We start from the raw sequence: 16,677 nt of genomic DNA on the forward strand, positions 1-16,677 counted from the left end.
TAGGGCTACCTCGGCTTCTCCGCATTAGCTGAGCTTAACATGATTCTCTAACGCAGCTGCCCCTTTGAAGCGGATCCGTGAAGTAAGGGATGGGGAGACGTAGGCTGACGTGGAGAGCTCTCCCGGCGGCGGCAGGGAGGTGCGGTCACGTGGCCCGACGTTGACATTGACGAGCGGCGGGCCCGGGCCCCGCTCCCTTTGTGGCCGTCGCGGGGGAAAGCAACAGCTCGTCGCCAGCGCCCAGGGGCGAGCCGAGCGCAGGTTGGCCGGGGGGGAGCCCGGGGGGACACACAGCCGCCCTGCCACTGCCCCAGACTTAGCCGCCCGGGCCCTGGCACCCTCTGGCTCTGGAGCAGAGAGGCTTATCAATTCCCCCCAGGGTTAGGTGAGACCTTTCTGTTTGTTTGTGGGCTTGCTGGGGCGTTCGGCGGCTCGCTGGCAGGCTCCGAGAAGGAGGGCACCGTAGTAGGGATGCACGCACGCTTTCTTGTGGAAAGCTGCTTACGAGGAGGAGGAGGAAAACGCTCCTGAAGAAAACGTCTCTTTTTTTTTTTTCTTTTTATTTTTTCTCCTTTTTTTTTTTTAAATCGGTTTGAGCTTTCCCTCCTCCCCACCAAAAAAAAAAAAAAAAAAAAAGAAAACAGCCCTCACTCTTCAGGGTTTTTCTGGAAACCTTACGAGGAAGAATGTGCCAGGGTCAAGTCTTTACTGATTTTCATGGTGAATAGATTACATGCTTGCATTCATGTTCACTTCCGAAGCGCTTAGTGTCTTCCTTCCCTTACTTACATATTAACCTCAAATACCCCGCGCGGCTTCAGCCAAGCTTTACTGGAGGTAGTTAACAATGTCGGGTGCCCGGGACGCAGGTTTCCCCTCCTCACCCTCTCCAAATCATCCCTTGCCTCAGTCGCAACGCCAGAAAGCCAGCAAGCCCTTTAAAGTGCAGACCACGGAGCTAAAGACTGTTTGCTGATCTCTCCGCCTCAACTCTGCAACTAAATGCTTGAAAAACCAGTGGATATTGGGCTACCCCAGCTTGACAAATACTCCGAGTTTAATTGCCAGAAGCCTAGTTAAAATTATTTGACATACTGTTAACCCGTAGGAACAAACTCGCCGTACCGAGATACTTTCCTTTTAGCTTTGTGTCGTCGCTGAAGGCTGACACCCAGGGAGACCTATTTTAAAAACCTGGTTAAACTTTTACTATTGTTGCATGAAAGGGATGATATAGAAAGCGGATTGTACAGGGCAGAGACGAAAAAGTACTTTTTCTGCCAATAAAAATGCACACCCCTCCGAATGAGCAGAGCCAAAGAAAACACAGAAATACGCCAAAGAATACAGCACCTTTTGAGGCACGGACATCCCTAAGCTCTCGGAAAAAGTATTTTTTTGCTCTTCTGATGCTCGATTTCAGAAAAGAAATATTTTAGTTCCGGCTGGATTTTATCAAAATAGAAAAACAGGATGGCAAACGGCTATTGTGAAGTCGGTACTCTTAGGGAATCAGACGTAGTTCAAGATCCATGCCTCCGTGGACTTGGGAGGCTAGTGGAAGGGAAACGAAAATGTTAGGGAAATAATATTTGGATTTCCCCCCCCTCTTCCTCTGCAGTGCTGTGGAAGTATTTATATATCCGGAGAAAGTTCTCTACTAAATTCTGGAGATCCTCGGTATTTAAATGTCAACATCGATTTGTTTATTTATTGCTTGGCTTATCGTAACCGACTCAATAACAAATCTAATCATGTTATGCAGAGAGAAAATATTCTCATTATGTATTTCCCCTACATTATAGTTAACTATTGCGTTTGAATTCAAGCTGTAAATTCAAGATTATCAAGTAATTACTTTGTAGTGGAGTAAACTAATTTATTAGCATTAATGTTTATATGCCTTTTTCTTATTTTACAAGGGTTACCCTTCACAAATCACATGCTCCGGACGTATCCCTGTAATGAACTCTTTATTTTGGTTTGCTGCAAGAACTTCTTATGCTTACTGCACGTCTGTGAGCTGAACTTGAAATTAATGAATTAATCTTCCAGCTTGACATATTTGCTAGAAAGTGGATGGAAAGAGATTGCATGTCGTCAAAACCGCTAGCAGAAGACTGCAATGTCGTTTAGGGATTGTAAAAAGGTTTGGGGGCTTTTCCCTCTCTCTCCCTCTTAATTTTTTTTTTTTTTAACTTGAGGTGGGGAGGGGTGTGCCAGAGCTCTGGTTGGCTTTTTCCTTAACGCTGTAATTTTGCTCGCATTTACTTTCCCCCCATTTTTTTTGCAAGGGGTGGTCGTGGTGGGGTGGTGGGTGGAGTGGACTGGGGGGTCGGAAACCCTCTTTTGGTGTCCGAGCATTGGTTATTTTCCCTGTACACCCGCACCGTTCAATTCCGTCGATGAAAACCTCTCCCCACACCCTGCACACACGCAGACACTCCTCCCTTCGAACAAAAAGGAATGTATAAGGATTTCAGTGACTTTGAGATAACAAAGGCGCCACCATTGCCGAGCCTCGCCCCGCCTCTGTGTGATGGCAAACAAATTCTTGCACTTGTATTAGGGCTTTTAAGGCTATAATTGAACACGGCGCGTCTAGGGGAACCGAAAACAGTTCTAGACTGACCTGCGGTTTTATAGCACTTTGGCAGTCAACTTCAGCTTGTGCCAGAGCAGACATGACAGAGCTGCCCAACACTTAATCGCGGGACGCCACCTCCTCGGACTCACTGCAGCCGCCCTCTTGCATTTCAATAAATTTCAAACCTTGGGGCTAGAAATGGGGAGCAGAGCTGGCACAGGTTTGTATGGGGCTCTTTGCCGCTCCTCTCTGCAGCGGGGGCTGCGGCGCCGTGCGAGGCTCCGCCGTGCCAGAGGTCGGGGCTGCCTCTGGGAAACAAAGGGAAATTAAGGCAAGAAGAGCGAGAAGGCAACTGGAAATAGGAGTGTGTGTGTGCGTGGGTGTGCGTGTGTCTGGGCATATATGTGCTTGCACAGCATGCACACGTGCAGCCCCGATGCCTGCTTTTGAATCGCTCGGGCTCTCTCCCCCACCTCTCCAAAGCGAGCAGCCTATTTCTCTTCAAGCGGGTTTGTAACGCAGGGGGACCCCAAAACGCCTCCGGGTGCCGCCTGCACAGTAAGCGGGAAGGGCGATGGGGAAAACCGAGGGGGGCACAGCTCGTCTGGGAGCGAGTAGACACCCAAGGCACAGGCTGTTCTCTGCTTTACTTGCTGTTAAGTGAAACAAGAGATAATGTACGCCTAAAGTCCCGGAATGTGTGGGTAATTGCAGGGAGCCTGCTGTTAAGTTGCTGTGTTCAGCACAATTATCAATGTTGATTATTTGGTCTAATGTTGAATTGCTCTTTTAATACAGTAATTGGGACTTCCGCGTTGAGGAAGGGGGAAAACCGAGCTTTCCCCTCGCTAACCTCACTGAGAACAACATAAACAAAGGCAGGCATTTCGTTTGGAGAAGCAAAATGCATTCGTTACGCCTTCCCATGTATTTCGACCGGATTAGAGAGGGTAAAACCGCTCTGAATTTGGAACCTCTGCTGCAGGACGGTTTTGCAAAGGAGAAGCGTGGCCAAGAGGTGGGGAGACTCTTACCCATAGCTAAGCTAAACAAAGGGAGGAGAAAAAAGCTATATCTCTTCTTCTTTGGGGGAATATAAACAGAACTAGGACGCCTCGATAGTCTAGCTTTTACATATACAGATGGTGTGCAAGGGGAACTGTTTAACTCACTACTGCTTCTCCAAAAGGTCAAGTTCTATTGTATCTAAATTGTTGTCTTTTTGTACCAGGCTTTGCTTGGAAAATATTTGAAGCCGACCATTTACCTTGCCAGTAGGGTGGATGCCTCTAATTAACAGGAGGAACGTGTGCTAGAAGGAATTTGCGTCAAGAGGAGCTAATTAAAATATTACATGATCGCTGGCTTCAATCTCTGCTGCTTCTCTCGCACAGGGAGGGTGAGGGGTATTACCACTCGAGCAGGAGAAAATATATAAGGAGTTAGGGCAGTGTTTTGTAAAACTGAGGGTTGATTACAGTCTACAAAGGCTTATTAGAAAAGCGTAGCATAAGGGAATTTGAAATGTCGCTGCCAACAAAAAAAAGCGCACCCGTCTTTCCACCTTTACCAATGCAAATAGGGGCACAAGGCGATAATTCGTCGCAAAATTTGCCAGGAATGCAGCTTCAGAAAAACCTACTAATTATTTGGATTTTAAATATCTCGGGCTCAGAAGTTCTTAAAGGCATTTCTTTTCTGTTTGCCGTTTTGTCTGTTATAGAAAGGAGCTATAGGTACACTTTTTTTTTCTTTTTTCTTTTTTTTTTAACTAAATATGTTTCCGTAAGATTGCAATAGAATGAAGTGCTACAACAGTTAGCTAAATAATTTAAATAATAGGTGAATTCTTGTATGTATTTGTATATGTGTATATATTGATGAGATGGAAGCCTCGTACTGTGACATGGCTATTTATTTTCCAAAATGTGAGGCGGCATGGTTGTGATTTTGCTAGGAAACTGCAGAATACGTGTAAAGAGAATGAGCAGATGTAAACGGGATTCGGTGTAATTCTGACCTTTTTATTTTTTTATTTTTACCACATTACATTATTTCAGAGGCTTGAACACCTCAAAAGGCTACACTCATCTGGGCTAGAATACTTTAGATTAATTTTTAATATCAATTAGCAAAATCCTTTCCTTTCCTCTGTCACCCTCTCTGTCTTTTTAAGTTGCTGAAATTAAGAGGGTGATTGGGGTTTTTTTCCTACCAAGCTTCCCGTCTAGTTTGAATTTTAGGATTAAACGACTACGGACCTACAGAGATATACTCGTTGTTGGCCACCAATCATGATATTTTGCATCCCTTTGAGCTGAAGAACATCTGAGGGCTCTCTGACTCTGATAGCAGCAAGTAGCCGAAATATTGCGCGCTTTTTTTCAGGAGAGGAAGCTACTTCTAGAGAGAAAGCTTCGTGTTTCGGCAGCTATTCTCTTGCTCACCAGCAGACGAACGATTTGCTGTTCTGACAGCCTCCCGGCGCCTTCCCAACGCGCGGGGAGTCTCTCACAATGTCGTGTCTCCTCACCCCCCGGTCTCCCAGCCCAGAGCTCCGGGGTCTCGGGACTCTCAACACCTCTAAAATGTTTACATTTAATGCTCGGAGCCTAGTCCTGAAAGACAATGCTGGGGGGTTTGGCAATCAGACGATCGCAAGAAGAGATTTTCTCAGACCAACTAGTATACCAGAAATTGATTGACTGACGATGCTTCTATAAATGTCTCTTTTTCTCCCCCTGAACACTCTCGGAGGCTCTCCCAGCACAAGAAAACATACACACAGTCACTTATTTCCCCCCCCGTTCATCCAGATACAGGTGCAAGAGACTTCTAGCAAACTTGGTCTGCGGGAGAGGGGTGTCTAGAGCCAGCGGCGGGCTCTAAACTGGTGCGAAAGCAAATTTCGTTGGTTATAATGCGCCAGTACAGAAGAGCAGGCACTTTCCACCCACTCCCACCCAGACCCACAAAGCGCCGTGTCGTTAGCACCGTTTGTAGCAAGCAGGTACCAGTCCCCTTTCGAGTCAATGTATTTCATGAAGAATTAAGCAGAGCGGTTTAGGGGAACATCCCCAGTGATCCCTTGAAAGTGAGGTGCTAGTAATCGACAGTTATCCCTTCGGACGGCCACATCGCAGGCGATGTTCCCATGCAAAGTTCACCCGCAACCGAGAGTGCCGCTTTACTCTACGCAATTAAAAAAAAAAAAAAAAAGTCTGCCAAAACATTGCCGTGTCGACTTACATTTAAAAGTATTGCTAGAATCGATGCCTTGAACTTGACCTTAGATTTGTTAATCCAGGAAATATATTCACTGAGAGGAAAAAATAATCCTATCGCGTTGCCTCTGGCAAACGAGCATTTTCTGTCTACCAATTCAGGATATAAACAATGCACAAGAGCTATGAGATATATAATGTACCCTCTAGATTAAGTCCAGAAAGCTGCCGAAAGTGAAATGCCTCAATACCGAGACCAGCCTGTCGTAGCTGGACTGTTTCTGAGATGCCGAGATCCACATTATGCCACAGAAATTCACGTCGAGGTAATTGACTGGGATTCTAAGCTAAATTGAATTTTATAGGATATAAGGTTCTCTCTAATGCACATTAAATTTTAACAATGATTTATAAAGGTATTTCATTTTTTTATTTAATTATTTTTCCCAACTCGCCAAGAAACACATCAGATTTTACTGTACCACTGCTAACTTTATAGGAGAGCCTTATTCACATATCGTGAAACCCACCGAACTAAAGACATTTCTTCATCGATGCTTGCTTTAGGGGGCGGGTACAGGAAGTATCACTATAGCGGGACTGTCAAATCAACGACTTCAAAGCTCCAACTTCATATTTTGATGGACTCTCAGAACTGTATTATAATTAAGGTACCTGTACTTGTGTAACTTTTATAGGAAGCTATTTGTATAACACGAGCCCAAAGTACGTGCTGCAATTTAGGATGCGATCGTATGCCCATGTACAACTCAGCCAGCTCGTAAGGATCGTTTCTTGTCTCCTCTCTCATACGTAAAGCAAAGATACCCATAAAAACAGCTCTTCCTCTAAGCCTAATATGGCTGCTCTTGCCTATGCCCGGGTGGAAGCCCGCTCACTGTCCCGCTTGTTTCCCTTTCCCGACTTTTCAACAAATGATGATACTAATAGCAGTCCTTTCAGAAATCGTGTCTCGTAAGCATGACAGATCCGCATTGCAGCAGAGCCCGGGTGAATTTGGGCAGAACATCCAGAATGGGACCAGGCGAAGTGCGGGTGTTAATCGTTCTTTCTCTTTCGGTTTTATTTTTTCCATCAAGTGGTCAAACAGCACAGTATTTAGAAATCCTCACATATTTAAACGTAAACCAGTCACTACCTGGAGACGAAGTCCATGCAAGATTGCTTAGTATCAAAAACCACATTTTTTCCTTTTTTTTTTTTTTTGTCTACCCGAAGGCATTTCGAAGCCAGGATAGAAATAACCCTCTTTTCCATTACTCCTCACCCAAGCCGACCATATAGGTCGTTTTATACGATCAGGAATAAATGAAAGCAATTTGCTTAGTGCGTTCAAATCAAGGCGATTACGACGAAATTCAGATTAATTAAAACTGACAGGTTACAATGCCCGGCTGGCATTTTTCTCTCTAGATACACACAAACAATGGCGAAAAGCAGAGCGGTTAAACATCCTTCCCCATATTTCTTCCACACACAGCCGTCCACCCTCCTCCCCGGCACTTGAATGATTAAAATAATTTCAGAGGCAAGTACACGGGAATAAAACAACCGGGGATAAAAACCAGGAGACGCTTTTCCATGCAGCCTGACCCAGCCCTGCAGTACAACACGGCGCTGCACAAAGCCAAACAACCAGCAGCTCTATCTGCCAGTCTGCTCTCGTCCTGGGCTCTGACCCCAGCCTCTCCTGGCTCGCTTTCCTGCCAGGAGACCTTTTTGCTTCCCACCTATGCTAGAGAGGAAAGCAGCATCCCTGGGGAAGGTGGAGCCGGCACCCAAGCTAGGAGAAATAGTCTCACTTTTTCTACTTTCGGCTCTATTAGCATCAGCTCAGGCAGCCGCCTGCCCCCAGGTCCCCGCAGGAGAAGCGGCACTTCGGCCTCATACACCGTGGGAGAAGCGGAGTGGGGCGGGTGGGTGGGCTGGGGGGGAGAGCAGGGGCCTGGGAAACTCTCCACAAAGGCCTCCCGAATGACTTCGCTGCAGTCATGCAGGGGGCTTTTTGCGAGGGGACCGGGTGGGTGTTTGCTGTTGGCTTGTTTGCTTAGTTCACCACCGAGCAGGGAGAGAGGAGAAACATTGAGCCGCCTCCAGGAAGAGCACGAAAATCTTACCCCAGCATCCAGAAGTCTCTCGCCTGCGCAAAAATATATCCCCACGGAGACTGACAGTTAGGATCCCGCGCTGGGCTGTAGATCTCCAGTTCAGTGAGGATGGATTGCATATTTTTTGGTTTCCTCTCTTACAGATTAAATATACACGGTCCACCAAACATTTCTTCTCGATTTTTCAGTGTCTTGGGCTGCTGTTGATGTGGGGGTTTATTTTTTTTTTTGTTCTAGTTGTTGTTGGTTTGCCTTTAGATGGAGAGAAATCTAGCCACGGGGGCACATCGTCCTTCCTGCCAGCTTCAGGCAAAATGCAGCGATATCACAGGCTAATGACGATTATTGCTATTATTATTACTACTACTATTATGGCTATTTTCCCCCCCTCTCTCTCTCTTCCCCCCCCCCGCCCTCTCTCTCTCTCCCCCTTTCTCTGTTTCTCTCCTGGTCCCTTAGGATTTCCGATGGCGATTTGAACACAAGGTGGTTGCAGGAGGCTAAAATGCTGTCTAATTCCACGGATTCCCATCGCACGAGTAGGAGAAATAAAAAAAAAAAAAAAAAAGAAAAAAAAAAAAGAAAAAAAAAAAAAGAGAAAAAGTCCCAGTGTTTTTGATCACGAGACACCCGGCCGTTCCTCCCCAGTACACCCCGGGTCACAGTACAGTAATGACCGTGGGTTGTGCGTTGTAGGACTTGACCTTTCCTACGTAGAAGAGGGCGCTTTACGCTAAGGGGAGGGAAGGGAGGGGGAAGCGGCGGGAGGAAGAGAGATGCTCTCTTTGGGGATGTTTAATCACAGTTCAGATCTAGGAACGGGCAAAGCTTCTGCCTTGCAGTACGCCATGTTGAAGCTATTCACTGGAGAGAAAAAAAAATTTTTGGGGGGTGCGGGGGCGGGAAGGAGGCCGAAGGGAGGAAGGAGGAGGATAGACTTAATGAACATTAGCATTTCGTACCCTAGTTCATGAATCAACTGCATTCAAGGGGGAGGGGGCCCAGGGGGCAGGGAAAGGCTCACGGCGTGGCCGGAACACCCGCGGCCGGACCCCTGCGGACGCGGCCGGGGCGCACCGGCACCCACCGCCCCACATTGCCCCCGGCCCGCCCGGCAAAGCCACCCCTGGTTCACTCCCCCTCTTCTTTTTGGACTCCTTTAAGGGCCGAGAGTGCGCAAGGACATCTCTTCAGATCCTCATGAAAGTGCATTGAAACGCATCTAAATGTTATGAATGGCGACAAACGGCCTTTTAGCGCCTGCCAATATTTTTTTTTGTATTAAACGCTGTCTTGATTTTATTGCTAATGCTGCCCACGGAGAATGCTGAAATGCACCAGGAATGGGATTTTATTTACGCCGTCGATATTTTTAATGTATAGGCTAGAGGCCGAGATTCTTACCCGTTCTCTCAGACATATATTTATTTTTTTATGTATAAACTCGTTTCTTCTGGAAGTAACAGGCGATTTTCCTAACGTTTCAATATTGAGGACAACATTCTGGGATATTTTAAACGGGAATCTTTCTGAGCAAAAGGCAGCCGAAAAAAAATTAGATTTAGAGTTATTCTTTTTCGGAAATATGCTCCTGTCAAGGTTTATTTCCCATAGCAAACCACCTTTGCTACTGCCAAGTGCTCTAGGCGGGGATAGATGAAATACCTGATAATTCGCTGGGCGGGAAAAAGTGTAACATTTGTTATACCTGTCTGTCCGCGTCAAAGACATAAGGACATTTTCTGCTCATGGGAAAACTGAGAGACCCACGACGCCAAGAATCAGGCGATTATAAACTAACATTTCCAGACACTGGGAATTAAAATGTATGTCTCTAAATCCAAGACTGAAAGTGAACTACGTGGAGATTGAAGTGGAACTGAACTTTTTTTTTTTTTTGTCTTTAATTATATTGCGCATTTTGCGCTAGGAAAGAAATGGTGCTCTGATATTAGTGCTCTGATAAATACACTAAATATACAGTAATAGCAATAGCTTCCATCCTCTGTCCCTTGAATCTCTCTCCACATTTGCTAAAATATTATACCTAACATTCTTGACTCAAGGGAAGATGAGAAAATAAAAGACTGTACTATGTTTACATACATTTTGTTTTTCAATTTTGTGTTCCTTTTCCTTCCAAATCCTTCTTCCGGCATATTTTCTTAACGTTTGCACATAAAACTCCTTGCACCCGTAACTCTACACAGCAATCCAGTCACAGTGAGTTCCCTACCACCATTTTAAAACACTCTCCGTAACGCGGGGAATATAAATAATAATTATCTTCGAATCGTGTGCAAGGACGGAGGTCGTGAATTAATGTATCACGTTGCTTAATTATTTTCGTTGGTGATAATATTCACTTGTAAAACGTATTAGGGATGTGTTTTAGGACTCTGGCGGCAGATTGGTGTGAGGGGAATATGTAGTACAACAGCAATTTGTACTTGAAAATGTATGTGCCAACAGCTTTTGGACGGTAAATGAAGGTAATAAATAACACGAACACACACACACCTACATGCCCGCTCTCCCCCGCGCTCCGAGGCCGCATCTACCCGGCTAAGGGACGGAGGGAGATGGAGGGATGGAGGCGCGGGGGGCTGCGTGGGTGCAGCCGTGGGTAGGCGGACACGCGGGACGACGGAAGCGAGGGCAGGAGTGCACGCAAGGCCCGCGGAGGGCGAATCTTTCGTGACTCGGAAACCGCAGACACCACCGCCTTGGTGCCCTGAGCCGCCGCATGGCCGCGGAGCGCTCCCACGGCCACCTCCGCTCCCCTCTTTTCGATGCCCTGGAGAGGGAGGCACGGAGCTTTCTCAGGTCTTTGCTCACCTGATCCGGCCACTCGCACAGTGGGATATTTCTCCAGAGGCGCCTCGAGCCGGGCCCGAGGAGGAGGCAGCGGCTCGGCTCGGAGCGGCCTCCCCGCGGGACCGGGCGCGAAGCCTCCGCCGCGGCCGCCGCACGCCCGGGCTTTGGGGGAGACACCCCGGTGGGGTGGGGAGGGCTCCGTCGCTGGCCTGGGGTCCTGCTTCCCTGACGGGGACTCTCCGCTGCGGGGCCGGGAAACATGACCTGCTCGTCCTGCTAAAGCCTACGAGAGCCTCGAGCCTCGATGCTGACTTACATGGTAGCAGGGGTCGGATCCAAAATGTTACCTTACTCCCGCCAGCGATCGCGAGTCAAACGCTCCCCTTTTTACCCTGTGAAATATATACGCGGTTGAGCTATTTGAACAGTAGTGGGAATTTAAATTCGCTAATCCACAATCAGTCTTGAAACGCTTAGCAAATTTGAACGGTAGGTAGTTCAGTGCGAAAACATAATCTTTAAACTCTAGCTCCGATTAAAAGTTACCTTAAAAAACAAAAACAAAACACCCCCCCCCAAACACCAAAATTTAAAAAATATATCCCACAAACAAACAAAAAACCAAAAACTGCAATTATACTCATGTCGGCCATGTTCTCATTGTGGGCTACTTTCAAGGCGTCCCTGAATTGTATCTCTCCGGGGCAAGGTCTGAAAATAGAAGATCCTGACTAAGGTAAGCAGGATTCAGTCCTCTGTATCACCTCCAACTCCGACCTGAAGTAAATATAATTTGCGGCGTCTCATGCAATAATTACACAGGCTGCGAAATTACACAGGTTAGGAAATATAACGAGATAAACAAAATTATTCACTCGGAGGAAGAACAAGTGTAATTCACTAGTGGCCTTCTGCAGGCAATTTCTCTCCTTCAGCAGAAAACGTCGCAAGTAGAGGGTGGAAAGGCGGCTGTCCGGTGCCTGCAGCCGCGGCAGACAGCCCGTGGGCAGCAGGTACAGCCGCTGGGAGACAGGTCCCCGGCGCCAGCCCACAGCCCGGACCTTCGAGCAGGGTACCAGGGCTTCCCGCAGCTACAACAGCTCCAGCGCGGAGTTTTCTGCCTGCTCCATCTCCGCTGAAAATCCCAGGCCGCGGGGCTACCACGGAGGCCCTGGAGACTATTTCCCCATGGTTCCCCACGCCCGTGGGCAGCCCAAGGCCCTGCCCGCCATGGACGGATGTGGCTGTGCCCGTGGATCTCTACCCGTGGTCCCTCGCACGGTGTCGCAGGCCACTGGAAGGCCGGGTGCTTGTCACAGGGGGCCGACACCCTGTCACCCCAAAGCACAACCGAACTGCGTGCTCTGGGAACCGCCTGCCAATAATGTGACACTCCTAGGCTATTTTCGCAGCAGGATGGGATTTCTCGCTCAGAAATTCCCTGACTGGCCTCAGAAGGGATGCATCCAAAATTCCCACGCTCCGCGGCCGCGGGTTTCCCGCGGCCTGAGAAACCACAGGGCTTCGCAGCCCGAGAAACCACAGCGGTTCACAGCCCCTGCGCGGCCGCACACGGCGGGAAGGCTAAAATCCCGAATGTTGGGCAAAGCCCCCGACACGAAAGCCTCCTGGAAAATAAATCCCGCTCCTGCAGGTAGTTTTCATGTCAGCCATCGCACAAATGCCTTACAGTCAGATCTGAGGGACGGAAATCGCTCTGCGCTGATCCCTGCAGAGGTGGGTCCTTTTGAATTTCAGAAATGTAAGGCTAGAAGCGCACAGCGAGCGCGGTATATGATACCCTCTAAATGTACCGTAAAGGTTCCCCAATAGCTCTAATTAGAGCTACAGACCACCGCAGGAGACAGGCGGCTAAGGCAAACTTCTCTTTGCGCCCGACCAAGTCTCCCTCCACTCACGACCCCGGCCGGCCGGCCTGCGGCTCCTCGCACGGCAGCAGGCATCCCTCGGCCGGGCACCGGCTGGGCGCCGTGTCAGCCCGGCTCAGCGCCGCCGCTGCCCTGCCACCGCCAGAGACAGAGGGAGCACGCGAGGCACAGCCTGCTCCGCGCTCTGCCTCGCACGTCCAGAGGCATTTTACACGGACATTTTTCACGGCGCTGCGGGCGGAGCGGCGCTCCCGGCGCGGGATGCTGCGCGGGCGCGGCCAGGTGCGGACGCCGCCCCGCGCTGGCCACGAGGTGGCGCTGTCGGCCCGCGGATGCCGCCGGCGCCGGGAGCTGTCAAAAGTCAAGGTCACAAATCGGCTTTTTTCCCCTCAAGGTCAAGGTTTCGGGCCTTCCCCATCCTGTCATCGCCACGCAGCCCCCTCACTGCCCCGAGGAAGCATCGGCAGGCCGGGCAGCGCGCCCCCATCCCAGGGGTCGGCCGCCGGCCTCCATTTCCCGGCGAGGGCTGCAGCGCTGCGCTCGTATCATCCTGGTCTTCCGCCCCCCGTCCCCCAGCGCGGCTGCAAAACCACTGTTTAACATTACCGAAACATTTATAGTTTAGGAACGCTGGTTATCAGGCGTGCCTGCCCGCAGATAAACACCGCCAAGAAAAATAAAACAAAATCCACCATCTATACACGAGATACATACTGAAAGACAACAGTATTACAATTATAAGACAGATACGTTCTTTTTTTTCTATTAAGTGTGTGTAGGAATGGAAAAAATAAAGAGTGTTTCTTTCAGGTTTTATTACAGTGACTATTTTATTAACAGTATTAATACTACTATACTTCTACACGTCATGGGTTTTCATTTTTTTCAGTAGAAATATATAAAAAAAAGGGTGCATAAGTACATTTTCACAGTGCGCTGATTTTTTTTTATTTACAAGATAGCTTCTTATAGTGAATAAAAACAAAATAATGTGCTGGTTGAAATAACTGATTGGATTAAAAGGTGCTGTAAAAAGAATCCCTAAACATTCTACTGCGGCCTCATAACAGACAATAAACAAGGAGAAACAACTAATTACTTATAGATCAAATATAGATTACATAAATCAAAATATTTCTGGGAAAAAATGTATTTCAGTTCGAAGTTCTTGGGTATTTTTTCCCAGGCCATTTTTTTTTCTACTGTAAAGAAATGCCAATATTCAAATATTAAAAATTTCCGGGGACTTAGAATATTAATTATTGAAGATTATTTCTGGTTTAAAATAGGCAGAGTCCTTTAAAATGTATCTATTGTATGGTCTGCAGGAGAAAAAAAAAATAAAATTAAAACCCCCAAACAGACAAAAACCCCCAGTTTAGATGTCAAGAATTCATCTGTGGAAAACAAAAAATAAAACCAAAAGACATCTCCAAGCAAATATTTTCCTTTCTATCCTCACTATATTGTGATGTTTAGATTTACTATCAAGACAGATCCTCCACAGAACTTCCTTCATTACTGATGTCTCTGAAATCCTTATTCAGTACCTTCGAGGTTTATTATTACTTTTTGACAAAAAATGCATTGCTTAAAAACATACAGTAATTGTAATTGTTTCACTATGGTTTACCTGAGCAGTCATTCAACATACAGTTTGGATTGCAATGGAAGAAAACCAGATCATGTGTCCACATCGACCTCCTCACGTTAACCAGCTCTCGCATCGTGGCCACGAAGGGTCTTCTTTCAAATAGCAGGGTCCTAGAAGTATTTACAAGTTTCTCAGAAAATCGTGTCTAATTGAAAGTGTAACTCTCGGAGCTGGCCTTGTGGGATGTACAGTCTGTCAGTGATACTGGCTGGCTGTTTGGGATTTCAGGAGAACTGTCAGTTTTCACCATTTTGCTACAGCAATATTAAAAAAAAAAAAAAAGAAAAAAAAGAAAAAAATGAGAAAGAAAGGCTATAATTCCAAAGATACAGATCTCTTGTTCTGAAAGAAGAGGTTCATTGTCTTTTCTCTGTTTAATTATTATTAATAATTACTTTAATCTGAACACACACACAAAAAAAAAAGTTCTGAAACTCTTGAATTGCTGCTTCTCCATTTTTAATCCATTAACTGGTAGTCTTCAATTTGTTGATCACTTTTTTCTCTTTGACCCTTCTGTTTTGGAACCAGATTGTGACCTGTCTTTCTGATAGATTTGTAGTCGCCGATATCCTCCTCCTCTTGTCTTTGGTTATGAATTTATTTGTAGCATATTCCCTTTCGAGTTCTTTTAACTGGACCTTTGTGTAAGGCACTCGTTTCTTTCTTCCACGTCTGTACGAGTTCGCATCCGAGGGATGAGAAACGACGTCTGGAACAGAAAAAGCGTGCAGGGAAGAGTTAGAAAATCGCTCGAACCGGCTAGGACATCTTCAAGAGATACAAGGACTAGGGTTAGAGCACACTCCTCCGCCTGCCCCGCTCCGATTTAGCTACTAAAGCCCGGCTCAGCATTGGGGACTCCTCTCTCCTGGCCGCCGCAGGCAGCTTTTAGGCAGGGAAAGGCTCATTTCTGTCAGACAGACAAATAATAACAAACCCCATAGAGCTCGGCCAGGGACTCTGGAAAGGATCGAGAGGGGCTACAGAGATTTACACAGCTCGCGTACTTCGTGGTCTATGGAAAATAATAGCACAGACCTTCCCGCGGCCCTTTTCAGCTGTTTCCTCTCCCGGGGCCGGCGCCGGGGCCGGCCAGGCGAGGCGGGATGCGCCGTGCGCCGGCGGGGGGCAGGGGGCGGCACCGGTGCCGTTCCAGCGGTCCTGGGGCGTGTGTGGACCGGGGCGGGATGGGACCGAGGACGGCGGGCGGGACGGTGAAGGGTCGGCCCGGGGCGGGTTATCACGGAGCCCTGCCGGCGGGACACCCGGGAGAGGCGAGCGGGGCAGGATGAAAAGAAGAGACAGGGGGAGCCATGCAGGTGTATTACCCGGGAGAGTGGATTTCCAGAGGTGAGGCGGCTGGCTCTGCTCCTTGGGGCAGTACACTTGCCCGTTCCACCCGTTCGTGATGGCCCAAGGCTGGTAGCTGTCCATGGGGAGAAGGGGGTCGTGGCGCGGCTCGCCGGGGCCGCCGATGGCGGGCACTACGGGCATATCCAGATAGCCGGGCACCGGCTGGTAGGGCCCGGCGGCGTAGCCCTGGTAGAAGGCGAACTCCTTGGCCCGCGACGTGAACTCCTCGCCGGAGACCGAGGTGTCCATGTACTTGTCGGCGAAGCTGGAGGCGGGCTGGGCGCAGGACTTGATGGCGTTGTGGTGGGTCATGCGACAGGGGTAGTAGCCGCTGCCGAAGTAGCCGTAGGGCAGCGCGGCGCCGGAGGAGCTCTGCACGGCGGCGGAGCAGGGGCTGCACTGCTTGACAGTGGGCTCGGCCATGCCGGCGGCGGGGGCCTCGCTGGAGGTGTAGGCGGCGGCGCTGGGGGCGGCCAGGGGCGCGGGGTGAGCCATCAGGTTGCGGCAGGGGTTGGCCGCCGCCGCGAAGTTGCTGCCGGCGTGAAACCCGTCCATGTTCTTATTGATCTCATCCAGGCTGTTGTCGTAGAGGAACATGACGGGCTCGATCCAGCGGGGGTGGAGGAGCACGGAGGCTGTCATAGCCCGCTCCGCATTGAGACTAGTGGCTCTTTTTTAAAAGCCCCAAAGACTGAAAAAAGAGATACTCAATCTCCGGGACTTGACCAGGGCTGACGCGCCAGCGTCGCGCCAGGCCGGCCCTCATTGGCCCGCCCGCCCCCACGTGATATGCAAAGCAGCTGATAAACATCTGAGGGAATAAAGTGGAGATAATTAAATAACGCAATCAGCGCGCGGGGCTGGGTCCCGGCCCGGGGCGCGGGCACGGGTGCGGGCGCGGTCCCGCCGCCGCCGCCGCGCGGGACGAGGGCGCCGCGGGGGGGGGGGCCGCCCGTCCCTTCTCCTTCCCTCCCTTCCTCCCTCCGGCCCTCCCTCGCCACCGAGGCGTGAGCTTCTTGGC

General features: G+C 48.9%; 1 protein-coding gene across 1 annotated transcript; it reads right to left on the bottom strand.

Moving 5' to 3' along the window:
* Positions 1 to 14,767: 14,767 nt before the first annotated feature.
* On the bottom strand, positions 14,768 to 16,298 carry HOXA13 (homeobox A13). The gene is made up of 2 exons (XM_066568797.1): positions 15,632 to 16,298; positions 14,768 to 15,012 (listed from the first exon to the last, which is right to left on the bottom strand). Exons 1-2 carry the CDS (start codon positions 16,296 to 16,298, stop codon positions 14,768 to 14,770), a joined length of 912 nt encoding a protein of 303 aa, XP_066424894.1.
* Positions 16,299 to 16,677: the final 379 nt, after the last annotated feature.

This window comes from Molothrus aeneus, chromosome 1, assembly GCF_037042795.1.
Source record: "Molothrus aeneus isolate 106 chromosome 1, BPBGC_Maene_1.0, whole genome shotgun sequence".
NCBI lineage: Eukaryota > Metazoa > Chordata > Aves > Passeriformes > Icteridae > Molothrus > Molothrus aeneus.